The 13,942-nt window shown below is 51.9% G+C and overlaps 1 protein-coding gene across 1 annotated transcript in view; it reads right to left on the bottom strand.

The window, feature by feature from the left end:
• Positions 1 to 2,509: 2,509 nt before the first annotated feature.
• The window catches only part of TGM3 (transglutaminase 3), a 30,707-nt gene continuing 19,274 nt past the window's right edge, over positions 2,510 to 13,942 (bottom strand). Inside the window, exons 8-12 of the mRNA XM_008594094.1 lie at positions 13,020 to 13,265; positions 10,394 to 10,699; positions 7,937 to 8,094; positions 3,414 to 3,547; positions 2,510 to 3,027 (exon numbers count right to left, since the gene is read on the bottom strand). Of these exons, the coding sequence (XP_008592316.1) occupies positions 2,880 to 3,027; positions 3,414 to 3,547; positions 7,937 to 8,094; positions 10,394 to 10,699; positions 13,020 to 13,265 (992 nt within the window). The 3' untranslated portion in view covers positions 2,510 to 2,879. The remainder of the gene's footprint in view (positions 3,028 to 3,413; positions 3,548 to 7,936; positions 8,095 to 10,393; positions 10,700 to 13,019; positions 13,266 to 13,942) is intronic.

Here is a 13,942-nt window from a genome sequence, read left to right as displayed (position 1 = left end):
CACTCGGCTGATGACCGTACTTCCCAGCCTCCCTTACAGCTGTGGGCATGTCACTACGTTCTGTCCCAGAGGTGTGTGTGACTCAGCTGAGCCTTTTGTCCTCTCAGCTCAAGGTAAAAACCCCACAGCTCTTCCAGGTTTTCTGCCCCTGTGGAAGGGAGCGCCACCCTCATCCAGCAATGCCCATTTCTTGGGGGGCAGGGCAATGGAGACTGCTGGTTACCCTTGTTTCTATAGTAATAGAAACACTGAATATCAGCTGGGTAAACAACCACTCGGCTGATGACCATACTTCCCAGCCTCCCTTACAGCTGTGGGCATGTCACTACGTTCTGTCCCAGGGGATGTGAGCAGAAGCAAAGTGTATAATTTCAAACACCAATTTTTGTTCCCTTAGTGGGAAAGAGGGTGCCCGTCTATTCTGCTTTTCTTCCTTCCTGCTGGATGGACTGCAGACACTGCCTTGAGCTGCAATAGCCATCTTTAGCCACCGGTGGAAGTGACAAGTGGACAATGGCAGAGTAATGAGACAAAAGAAGCCTGGGCCCCTGAACTATCTCCCTGGGATCCTGCCCAAGAGAGGAATCGATGCCCACCTTGTTTAGGACCCTGGTATTTTGGGTCTCCCTGCTGTGGCAGCTAATCGTATACCCCAACCAGTACAGCAGAGTGGTCTAACTCTGGGGTTCAGCTAGCCAGCCCATGCGCATGTCACACTATGCTATAACTTCCAGCTTCTATTCTACCCAAGCAAGTGCAGTGCTGTGGCCTCTGCCTGCAATCCCTTTGTTTTATGGCTAAAACTATTGAGAACCCAAGTGGGATGGAGGGTACTTGCTGATGAGGTTGATGCCTGAGGGAATTACAGTCAGGGGCAGGCCTCACATGGATGGGAGGACATGGAAATCTCGGGATTTCTTTCTTCCTATCTGAGGCCAGAGCTGATGTCTATCTATTTTGCCCTATCCCTCCTCACTGGAGATTGGGGCAGAGTCTCTGAGGAGGAAAGGAATCCCCCTAACCCCAAGCCAAGGCAAGGGGCAAGCCCCAAGAATCCATTTGGAGAGGGTGGCCAAGCTTGCCAGAGCTGGATGCCTTCTCCGGGGCTGGATGCCTTCTCTGGGGCAGAGGCTCAGGACCAGCTGTGCTCAGGCAGAGTTGAGGCCTGGGAGAGCTCCTGGGAGGGCTTGACATAAGGAGCAAAAAGGGACACAGGTTCTGGTGCTGACTTCCCAGGGGAATTCTGGAGGTAGGAAGCCCAGGTGGGAGCAGCTCAAGATGCAGGAGGAGGAAGCAGCCAGGGACAGCCTGCTAACCCGCTGCCTGGTGGGGTAAGGAGGTGAGAGCTTCCCAAAGGCCAGTGGTCCCATGAAAGGGAACTGGGCTCAAGCCATCCTGCAAGCGGCCCTCCTTCCAGGGCAGTTAGAGGTAGCAGGGTCACCTGCAGGGCTGAAGCTGAGGACCACGTGGCCCGTGTCAGGCAACAAGCAGCGCAGGAAGCATGCATTTATACACCGGCGACAGAGGCATCGGTGGCCACGTTACATCAGCACCAGTGAAAAGACCATGGTCATTTTCTTCTATTTCTCTCTCTTCTTGCTCTGACTCTGAAGGATCTAGCAGCAGGAGGGGAGGAAGGGAGGGAGGCCGAGGGGTGGACAGTGCCTCCTTCACAAGCAGGGGTCAGGCCTGAGCGGAGCACAGGGGAGAAGCTTTGAGCTGAGGTGAGGTTGAGGTTTCTGTTGAGACTGAACCGGTCCCTTACACTCGGAAGCGGAGGCAGAATTGCCAAAATGGGATTAGTCACCACAAGGGACAGAAAAGCTAATGGGACCTGCTTGGGGTTATTTTAAGGAGCAAAGGCTGAACAACCATCTGAGCATGAATGAAGGTAGAGAAGGTTCTGGTGAGTTAGCAGGGCCGTGGCCAGCTGAAGGGGCACACTGTGTCCTTGCTACAAGAACAGGAGCATGGCATAAAAGAGGGAGAAGCCTAGCACGAGCAGATGCCAGGCCACCACCACAGCCTGGTCTGCCAAAGGGTTCCAGCAAAGGCTCTGACATCCCTTCTCACTCTGACATGTATAGAAAGCCCTGAAAGAGTGTCCCTGAGCACACATAGACTGCTCGATGCCAACGGTGATGAAGAGCTCCCTCCCAGGGCAGCCTCATCTATTTCTGGACATCACATTAGAAATAGTTCCTAAATTGACTTGAAATGTCTCCCTATCTTTTTTTTTTTTTTTGGTACCTGAAGCCAAGCAGAACAAGCCAACTCGCTTTGGACATTGGAACACAGACAAGAAGGCCTCCCCAAATGCATCCCCTCCAGAAGGGCATGGCCCCAGCCCCTCTCTCCTTCACCAGCTCAGGTGGAACAGCAGTCTTGCAGAGTGGTTCTGTGTGGTCTCATTTGTTGAACATTTATTTTGAGTATAAAGGTGTGAATGCTGTGGCAGATGATTAACCATCCCCTGCCCTCCTTAGTGGCCCCAACTGCAGGCTGGGGATCAGCACACAGTCCAGACTGGCTTCTCCCCAGATCCGTTCGGAGATTCCCTGGGTCAGGGGCCACTTGATCCTGCAGCATTGAAGGGCACGAGGGATGAACAGGGCCATGGGATATACAGAGCAAGAAGCCATGGGGAGAAGTGGCCAGGGAACATGCAAAAGTGATCAAGTCATGGGCTGGGATGGGCCCAGCCTCAACCTGGGGTATGGGAGGATGGAGGGTGCACTGGAGCCTGGAGGTCCGTATCCAGCACCCTTGGGGGATGGAGTGGGTTTCCCAGGCTTGACAGCATGGGCAGGGGTCTCACTCCACAGAGGAGCCTCCTTGCTCTGTGTTACCCAAGTTTGTGTGGGGGCCACCAGGGCCCTTCACTCTGCCACGTCGATGGATAGCATGGCCTTGATGGCGGGGAACTTGTTGCAGGAGAAGTCCGCCAGCAGCTGCTTGGTGCCACTCCGAGTGGGCAGGATCTCAAAACGGACCCGGGACTGCTCCTTGGGGCTCAGGGTCGGCACGCTGGTGGGGAGGGGCACAGATCAGTGTTGATGTGAGATACCCAGACCTTGGGCTGGACGGGCCTTCTGCAGCCTCATGTCCTGCCTCTTCAGTGATGACTGGACGCCTCCAGCCCTGTGACCGGTCCCTCAGCAAGGGAAGCGGAGGGTGGGGGGATGGAGAGGGTCCCATGATCTCCCAAATGTGTTAAGCCCCTGAGGGCCAGCTCTAAGTTCTGGGAACCTAGGCTTCCCAGGAATTCAAGTTTGGCGAACGGCCAAACCAAATGCAAACGCAGGTTTTTAAGTTCCAAGACTCCCAACAGAGTGAAGAACCCAAGGCCAGAGGGAGTCTGTGTGCCCTGCCCCTCCCGGCATCCCGCACTGGCCACCAGGCCTGGGACTCACTCGATCTTGAGGTTGCCCCGCAGCAGGCCGCTTCCCTCCACCATCAGCACACAGTCCTTCACCGGCTCGTCCAGGGGGTTGGAGAAGAGCATCTGCACGTTCACGGGCTTCCGCACTTGGGCCTGGTCTAGCACCTGCGGGGAAGAGGGGCCACGAGTCAGGATGCAGCTGCCTGGGCCCTGCTGCTACTTGGTGAGGGCTTGGGGATGGGGAGGATACCACTGAGGATGAAGGAAGGGAGGACCATTCGTGTAGCCCTTCTAAGTGCCAGGCAGCCACCCAGCGTCTGTGCTGGGGTTTCCTCAGACATTTCCATCATCCCCATGCTGTGGACAGGAAGCCTAGGCTCAGAGGGAGAAGGGGCACCTTGCGGCAGAGCACACTGTGACTTCCTTGACAAGTTCACAAGCTCCGGCCCCAGTTCATCCAGGGAAGGGCGGCCCCTGTTTCCTAGAACTGACCAAGCCACTACGTGCTCTTTAAGACTTATGTGGATACTTTTTATGCTGAATTTAATCACATTCCTTTCCTTGAACCTCCTGCTCCTTGGCCCTGTTTCTTCCCTGAAAGCCTCAAATCTCCCTCCCCGGGAGGCCCCAGAGGTATGAAAGATGGTGACCACAGGCCCCTGAGGCTGCTCAGACCCTGGCTCACAGCAGTAGCCCTTTCCGATCTTCTTTATAGGTGTTGGGTTCCCCCACCTCAATCCGGGTCACTCTCCTCTGATGACACCCCAGTGTACCAAAGCTCTTCTAAACTTCTGGAGCCCAGAAGGTTCCCTGTGTGCCATGTTGTGGTCTGGGCAGGGCTCCAACACCGCACTGTCCTTGGTCAGGGGTCAGAGAAGGTGGAGCCTGGGTTTTGGATAAGAAAAGAAACCTGGACCATGTACTTACACCAAAGGATAAAAGCTGTGTGCTTCTGCCAAGAGCCTGCTGTGACTCTGGGCAGACAAGTCATCTCTTGGGACCTCAACTTCCCCAACTGGTAAAGAGGGACAATCACCCCTCCCCTCCTAGAAGAGACCACATGAGACCATGGAGGTGGAAGGAAGCATTTTGGAAGCAGAAATTGAAATTGTATGGCTGATGGATTTCTTTTCTTCTTCTTTTGAGGATCACTAGAGGTTCCTGGCTTTTGTTTGTCCTGTTACTAATCCTCACAGCAAACATTTTACAGTGACACAGCTGAAGTTCACACAGGCTCAATAATTTGGAAAAGTTCACACACTAGGAAACAGTGGAGCCCAACTGGTTCCAAAGCCTTTGCTCTTTTCGTTAGGCCCGCAGTACCTACCAGTAATTTGTGAATAACCAAAGCCTTTTAGAGACCATTTCTCTCATGGAACTCATTTAAATATATGACATAATTTGAAGAGTGAAGCATAATTTTATGCCATAGGGATATAATGAAGCTACATAAACGGTACCACATTTTTCACATTGATATTTAATTTGAGATTTCCATGGATTTGTTTCTCTTTATTACTGCTTACCACTCTCTCCTATTGACAAATTTGTAAACTCACCCAAAGGAGAGGATGAGGTCCACCAAAACCAGTGTCTGATTGCCACAGATCATGGCTCAATTTGAAGGACATCACCCTTTGGAACAACGTTCAGATTTTATGGTCTGATTTCACGGTCCAAGGTCCTCAATGCTAATTGTCAATCAGTGTAAGATGAGATAATGGGATTTTACCCAAATTATCATCTGTTCATACAGATCATCTTCATGAGTTTAAAAATGTGTGCCCTCCTCTGAAAGTGTTATGCATTGATTAATTGAATCAAGACAAGAATATTTTGATCCTTTAAAGGCTTAAAGTAGAGGAGGAAGGAAGATCAGGTGCCTTTTTAAAAGATTAAATAAGAAAATTCATGATGGCACATTTCTAGCCTGTATGTATTCTGATTTCCTTTCTAAAGATATAGTATCTTTAAAGATAAAGTAGACTTGATCCGGAAATCCAAAAGATGTAGAGCAAAAGTGTTGAATAAAAAATAAACGCTATGAGAAGATTTGAGAATATTACATAAGAGAATATAAATGGGAAAAAACTAGCTTCATTTAAATGGGGATCATTTTAATGCAGAATGTTTTCATAACTGAACTGGCTGCTTGCCAGTGTCATTTTCTAGCCTCAGGAGCTGGAATGGGCCCTCGGCTGTCCACCTTGTTAACAGAGATGGGACTGTTTCTTGGAAATGCCTTGTGAAGCGGGAGAGGCTTTAACACGCAGGGGACAAGCATGGACTGACAGTGAAAATGCTCCTGTGGGCAGGGAGGCATGCCAGCTCGGAGCCAAGGAGCTCTGCTCTAGCCCTGCCCTGGGGAGAGGGCTATTTCTGTTTTACAAATGTTATCTACTGAGATATTGTGCCAGGGGAGATGGTGATGAGCCCAGAACAGAGGGAACACCTGCCCTTGCAGGGTTTGCAGTTGGGTAGGGAATGGCAACCAAATAATTGCACAAAGATACAATATCAGCTGGGACAAATGTCATGAAGGAAGAGGACAGTTCTGAGGGCCTATAACTGGGGGCCATGCCTAATTTGAGGGGCCGAGAAAGGCTTCCCTGAGGAAATGACACCCTGCCTGGGAAGTATTTTATTACCCCATGACAGAGCTGGAGCAACTGAGACTCAGATTAAGGGACTTGCTCAGTGTCACTGCTGATAAATGGTGGGGACCAGATACAATGACAGGCATACTTCTGCCCCTTTCTACTCCCCTCCACCCCAGAATGGCTGTCTAGTCACTAGCTCCCTAGCCTCTGAGGTGGGGGACCCTCATTCTTTTTAAAAATTTGAAAAAAAATGTTTTTCAAGAGTGGATCTTGCTAAGTTGCCCAGGCTGGAGTGCAGTGGTTATTCAAAGGCGTGATTCCACTACTGATGAGCACGGGACTTTTGACCTGCTCTATTTCTGACCTGGGCCAGTTCAACCTTTCTTAGGCAACCTGGTGGTTTCCTGCTCCCAGGAGATCATGATATTGATTCGGAACTCAGTGTGGACACCCAGCACAGCACACCACAGCCCAGAACTCCTGTGCTCAGGCAATCCTCCAGCCTCAGCCTTCCGAGTAGCTGGGACTACAGTTGCACGCCGCCACACCTGGCTGGGACCATCCCTCATTCTGGTCCAGACTAGCCAGGACAGTGAAGTGGTGTGATTGCAGGCTAGCCGTGTGGGAGAACGAGACCCTGCCTCAGAGTGGGCACCCTGGGTCCCCCTGCCCTCTGTCTGAGGTCAGGAACTCCAGCAGCAAGGGTGTGGCTCAGAGAGGGGTGGGGTCAGGTTAGCCACAATTATCCAGCTCCTCTAGTAATCTGGGTCTCGGGCAGCTGGTGGCATTGTGATTGGACAGGAAAAGGCAGTTACTGTCTAGACAGCTGGGGCAGATGGCAGATACAGCAGACAAGGGAGGGGCCTGACCCATGAGGCTCTCAGTTGGACCTCAAGGAAAGCCCCCATCTTCCCTGCCCATCATCTCTTTCCCCTCAGATATGTGCTATCTGTCTCTGGCACCCTCTACCCTGGGCTGGCAGGATAAAGCCCAGAGACCATAGGGTGAGGGACAGGCTGGGAGTCAGAACAGATGCTCCTGCCTGGTGCTGAGGCTGGACAGAGTGGCACCAGGGGCCTCCCACAGACCTGCAAGCCCCTGCATGCCTGAGCTCCTGGCAGGGAGCCTGGGAGTGGAGCCTGCAGATGAAAGCAGGCCCTAAAAGCAGACAACAAGGAGTCCTTGTTCTCAACCACTTTGAAGATGCCGTTGCTGGCTACTGATGTACCAGAATGTCTTGGAAAGGGCAGGGCCTGAGGTCTAGCCCCGGCTCTGGCAGTAACCAGCTGTTCCCTATGGGAGCATGAGACTAGGCTCCTAGTGGCCCATAATTCTGTAACTTGGGGGTTGAGAGTGGAGGATGCATGAGAATCATGCCTGTTTCTGATCTGGTCCATGAACAGGGGGCTGGGCTGTGGCCTGGGAAGGACACATCAGCTCCCCGAGGGCAGCACCCACACCTGTACCTCTCTTGAATCTCAAGCCTGGTAAGGCCCAGAACACAGCAGATGCTCAGTAGCTGGGGGGCTGGGCTGTGGCCTGGGAAGGACACATCAGCTCCCCGAGGGCAGCACCCACACCTGTGCCTCTCTTGAATCTCAAGCCTGGTAAGGCCCAGAACACAGCAGATGCTCAGTAGCTAAGCAAGTAGGGGACGAGCTGAAGAGAGAACCTCCAGCCTCCTCCTCAGCTGATATCCCCAGTGGGTCTAGACCTGAAACCAAAGATGCTGCCAGGCAAATGTGCCCATTTGTCTCGCCAGACAGGGAGCAGCAACACTGGCCTGCGTGGGAGTTCTTGGTTGATCCATTTGGCAGAGGCTGGGCCCACATGGGGCCCATTCTCTGCCCTCCCAGCGGGAAGGGGCCTTCCTTTGTGGCCTGGGAGGGCTGTGGCTCATGGGGGCTGGTGGGGCTTGTGGGGGCCAGGCTGGCTGGGGGAAGCACCCCTTTACCTCCAGGGTCAAGGTGGGGTTGTCCAGGATGACATCCCGTTCCACCACCACCTCGGCCTCGTCAGAAACCTTGCACACGGCTGTGATCCGGATCATATTGTCCGCCTTCAGGTACTTCTCGTACTGAGCATACGAGATCTTCACGGGCTGCTGCACTTCTGGAAGGAGAAGCCACGGAAACAGAGTGAGAGGGAGCGGGAGTACCTTCTGAAACCTGCTGCACTGATGCCAGGCCAAGCCAGTGTGGGTGGCAGGAGTATCTGCAGCCTAGGGCTTGGCTGAGCCCTCCCTGGGCCAGGCCCTGTGGGAAACATCCCTCTGTTCTGGGCAGGCCCCAGAGCAGGGGCCAGGGAGAGACCAGGACTCTGGAGGACGGACTTGCAGGGGCTAAAGCTACAGCTGCTTTCCCCCCATCCTGGAAAATGCCGGAGGATGAGTTTCCTTCTAAGGAGCAGGGGAAGAATACAAATGTTAGCTGATTGCCTAGCAACAATGACAACAACGGTGACAGCACAATAACAGGGTATTGGCTAAATAAATGCCTAGGATCCTCCCAGGCGTACAGTAACCTGGGATTCCATTGCAACAGCATCCCCAGCCACCTTCCCACCTCTGGTCTCTTCTGCTTCTAGATCATCCACACACTAGTCAGACAAAGCTTTAGAAGGCTTTTTTCTTTTTTTTTTTTTTTCCCAAATCTTGTCACACCTCTTCCCTGTCGCTTCAAAAATCTTCCACGGCTCCTCACTGCCTTAGGGATGAACTTCAGACCCTCCACTTGGCCCTGAATCACCTGAGCCTAACTCACCTCTCCCCTAAAAGAACTCTCCACCCTTCCTATGGCTCCTTAGACAAAACAGGCACGTTGCCACCTCCACGCTTTGACTCACGCGATCCCCCGGGTGGAAATGCCTTCCTCCAGCTCCTCCCCATTCACCTGGCTCCTCCCCAAGCTCCAAGTCCTCTCTTGTGACACCACAGGCCACAGGACCTCCCCCTCCTCTCATGGTCCTGGGCACTGCTCTTCCGCATGACGTCATGCTGGGTGGCCTGTGGGGGGCTGGCACCCACAGTGTCATTAACGCTTTGAGGTAAGGTTGCAAGGAGGAAGGCAAAGGTTGCCTCTGCTTTGCCACGGCTGCCCCAAATGTGGAGAGGACAGTGGAGTGCCTCAGCTGGTCCAGCCCTCTCAGCCAGTGAGCACTGGGGCTCAGAAAGGGCAGGAGACTTAACCAGGGTCACCCAACAAGTATGTGACAGCGTCAGGACTCTAGGGCCACTTCACCCACCTCCTTCCTCCTTCCCCTTTCACTCTGCTGTCTCTTGCAAAAAGACTTTTTAAAAATCATTTCCTTCACGTGATTTTTGGGGGGGTCTCCAAAAATAGCTCTTCCTTTGGGGTTTGAAGGTAAATAACAGGCAGGCAGGTGCTTCTGATATTGAGAAGATTTCTGCTAAAATTCTGCTGAAGACAGATTGCTAGGGGATGCTGCCTTCCAAGAGGTGTAATACCTCTTGGTTTCTCTGCAGACATTGTTCTTTGAAGATGGGCTGCATAATTAATCAGTTTTTATTAGTTCTTTATGTGAAGCAAATAACCACCCCACCCTTGTTAATCTGCTTTGTAAGTCCAAACTTTTCATAACAGCTTGAAGGTTTTTGCCAACGTGGGTGCACCTGCATTCTGATCCTTCCACAGCATCGACATTTATCTGCTCCACGTGTTCCCTTCCCAGCTGTGCCACCTAGGGGCAAGGAGCCACTGTTCCTCCCAAATGCTCAGACCTTTAAGAAACCCGTCACGGTTGTCAGGAATCAAGATACTCCATCCACCCCCTGGCAGCTGCAGGGGGGACATTGGGCAAGGGTTCAAGGCCCTGTGGTATATGGCAGCCCTTCATTGTGGGGTGGGGGTGAGGTGGGAGGGGGTGGCATACGGGAGAGGTGGCAGCAATACAACATAGAAGACAGGGAGTGGCACTGGATTTAGCATCAGGAAACCTAGATCAAAGACTTTGGCATTGCCACTTACTAGCTATGACACTTACTAATCTCTTAGGTAAGTCACAAATCTCTGTAGGCCTCAGTTTCTGCCTCTGTAAAATGCACACTGAAATCTGCCTTTTCTTAGGTCAAATGAAGTAGCATGTAAGGAAGCTCTCTGTAAACTGTGCAAGGCAGTATACACCTGTAAAGGATATTGTGCCAGGAACTGCCAACGCTTCCCTCCTTCCTCCCCCAGGGCATAAAAGGATTTTGGTTGGCACCATCCTGACTTGCACTGTGGAGTGACAGCAACTTCCAAAGCATCAAAACCCAAGACTTAACCACAGAGGCCATTCACTGCTCTGTCCTTAGTCAGGTGACTAAACTGGAGCCCAGTAGGAACCCTATAGCCCCAACAGAACATCAACTACCTTCGATTTGTGGAGCCCCACTGACTCCAGGATGAGTTACCTTCTTCGGGGTCCAGAGATATTGTGACGGAGTCCTTCCACACCTCATGTACAAGTGTGCCATTGTAGACAATGGTCCAGGCAGTCATGTTTACTGTCACTGTCTTCACATCACTGGTCAGGTTTTTGAGCAGCAGGACCAGGTTAACTTCTTTGCCCACTGCCAGTATGCCAGTGATCTTGAACTTCCCAGAGATGCTGGGCTCCTGTTCCTCTGTTCCAAATCCTGCAGATGTTGGGCCAAATGATGCATTGGGTTTAAGTTTCCCCAAAGCCTTCTGGTACACTTGTCTTTCCTGGCTGGAACCTGTGTGATAGGAAAAGACAGACGATCTCAGGGATATGGTGGCAACCTGGACAAAGGATAGTGCCCCGCCTGGAAAGGCAGCCTGGGACGAATACTGGCTCTACTGCCACACTGCGATGCTGTGCTGCTCCTCGCCAGTGTCCAACCGCTTCTGGTCTCCACTTCATCCTCCTTAACACAAGGCTCACAGACCAGCTGGCCTCTGGTGCTTTTCCAGTCAGTTCTAAATTTCTGGGAAGCTATAGGAAAGTCTTATCAGCACCTGCACAAAATCACTGTATAGCTTGCTAATTTTGTTAATTAAGTTAGATTTCATGGTTTGGATTTTTTTGTTTTTGTTTTTTCCAATAAAAGGTCTTTCCTGAGACTTAAAGAACAAACAGATAATTTTTTTTTCCTTTTTGTCTTTTTTACTGACCGGTAATGGGATCGCAACCCTCGGTGTCACGCCCGTACCAGGGACCGGCAACGGGATCGCACCCCTCGGTGTTGCGCCCACACCGCGCTCAGCCAGTGAGCGGGAACCGGTCTCCACATGGGATCCAAACCCTCGGCGGGAGCGCTGCCGTGCTCCCAAGCGGCACACTCTCCAGTGCACCACCGGGCCGGCCTGAAACAGATAATTTTTAAATAAACAAAAATTGAGCCGAAAAAAGTTAGAATGAATTCATAAGCAAAAAGCAAGATTTTGATTTAGAACTGACTTCATTAAAAAGTCTTTCAAAAGGCACTTTGAGAAGCAAAGAGTGACACTTTTGTCTGTGCCAGTGGAGAAGAACTTCCCACGGCTGGTATGGTTCCAAGTTATGACTGGTCTAAATTGCCAAGAGACTTCAGGTTTCAAAAACACAAGGGCTGAATAAAAGGATGGGTTTTCTGAGTCTGACTCAGGTTCTGGGTGCTGCTGAGCATGGTAGCATAAATAGCCATGGAGAATGATGGTGATGTACCCCCAAATGGCTCTTGGAGCTGAGTAAACCAGCTCTGAGCATCTGAGCTGCGGCTGACTAGGCAGTTCACAGAAGGCTCCCTGCCTTGACCTGAAGACAGATCTACTATAAAGGAGAAGGTGATGACAGGAGCACAACACAGGTACACAAAGAATAATGGCCATGTTTATATCCGCAGACCACTCTTATGGTCTCCCACCTTCCCTAACCAACCTGGGAAACTTTTGAGGCACTGGATGACTTTTAAGCATGTTACAACTCAGCAAGCCCTTTCCCATAAGTTATGTGTAACAACTGGCAGAGACCTCAGAGACCAACTCATCCAAGTCCATCGTGTTAGAGTTAAGGCCATAAGAGGAGAAGTGACAGGTCCTGGACACTCTGGGAATTAGGGGCAGAGAGGTGGCCCATCTCTAGGTGTCTGGGTCTAAGGTCCGCCCTCCCCCCCCCAAAAGGAGGCAGGCCGCCAGTTACCCAAGCTGACAGCTCCTGGTGGGCTGGCTTCCTTTTGGTGCTTTCCCATTCTCTAGTCAAGTCGTAAGTCCACACCCAGGGCTGATGGCTGTGCAGGGATCTGAGCCTTCCTGTGCCTGGGACCTTGAAGCAGGTGTGTTTGCACAATGAAGCTCAGAGCCTGATGCCTATATAGGTCACCCCCTGGGCTTGCTCAAGACTAAGCTTCCTGCTGTTTTCTCCCTTTGGTGTTGCTATTGCATAAATGCTTAGCAACCCATTTTATGAGCTTTTCCTCCCTGGGGCCCTCAGAGACAAGCTGGTGTCATTAGGAAAGAAGAGCTGAGCAACATCAAGCAGGATGATCTGTCCTGCTGTCACGCAGGAGCTGGGACATTGCCAGGAGTCCTGCACTGACCCCCCCCCCACCATCCTGCCCACACCTAGCTCCTCTCCATTGCTTAGGAAGTTTGACCTGGACAGCCAGAGCCCCCAAGAAGCACAATCAAGGTATGAGAGAAAGGTAAGGAACCCCGCAGGATCATATATCCATGTAAGCAGTGCCTGCAAAATAAGTCACCTCGGGAAGTCATTATTCCAGTGAAGCTACAGATGTTCAGTTGATAAAGATCACCACTACTATTTATTAAGTCCTTAGTATGTGCCAGGCACTGCACCTGACACTGCTACATGAGCTCATTTAAATCCAACGGAAGATAGTCTTTGCTAGTCTTGCTTTACAGGTGAGGAAACGAGGGATCAGAGATCATAAGATGCCTGCTTGAGGTCGCACAGTTGTAAGTGGTGGGACTGGAGTTTGCCATCTGCCCCGGGCCATTGGTTCCCTGACCCCCACTCTTGTTTCTACATCATGACATTGAGCCCCGCGTGGCGCGGCCCTGACAGCACTGTCCTACCTTCCGGGTACTTGTACTTCTCCGTGATGTCCACGCGGGAGTTGCTGCCTACTGCCTTGGTGCTCATGTACTTGCCAACCGAGCGAGTGTCCAAGGAGTTCTGCCTCTGGGTGCCGTTGGAGGAGTTGTAGATCCAGGTGATGCGGTCGGCATTAACCTCCGCGAAGACGAAGGGCATGTCGAAATCCAGGTTCACGTCACCCTCTCGGACAGCGGTAACCGAAGCGGGGCCACACTGGAACACCCCTGGGGGCCAGGATGCAGAGGTTGGGTGCATGCCAAGGCTGGGCCTATCTGTGACATCCCCCCAGGGCCTGATCCTGCAGGGCCTTGCATGACCATCCCAAAGCCCTGCTTCACCTGGACCAACTCCTTCAGACCTGACTGTCTGCCTGACCCCTCTGGCATTCAGCAGAGACCCTCCGGGGCTATTGCTATCTTTCTGCAAGGGCACCCTGGTCCAACTCCACCTCTCTGTGAGACTGGCTCAGTCCTACATCGTGGGTGCCTAAGGTGCTGACCTGCTGCCCTTGCTCTGTTTCCTAAAGAGGAACGCCTTTCTGTCTTGGGCTCAGGGCTGCTGCCTCTTTTCTACCTCTTCAAATCATTCTACCCTAGAAGGTCATCACCCTCCTATTCCTGGAAGGATTCCTTGAACACCCAGGCCACAGGGGTCTCTTGCTCCTCTGAGCTCCCAAGCCCTGGCTGTCACCTCCCTCCTCTAGCACTCAGCATAGGTAGCTCAGATGGATAGATGGATGGATAGATAGATATAGATGGATAGATAGATATAGATAGATGGATGGGTAGGTGGATCGATTGATGCATAGATATAGATAGATGGATGGATGGATGGATAGATATAGATGGATAGATAGCCATAGATAGATATAGATAATAGACATAGATGGATGGATAGATAG

This window comes from Galeopterus variegatus, unplaced genomic scaffold (genome assembly GCF_000696425.1).
Source record: "Galeopterus variegatus unplaced genomic scaffold, G_variegatus-3.0.2 Scaffold10128, whole genome shotgun sequence".
NCBI lineage: Eukaryota > Metazoa > Chordata > Mammalia > Dermoptera > Cynocephalidae > Galeopterus > Galeopterus variegatus.
This window is presented reverse-complemented; position numbering and strand designations above follow the sequence as displayed.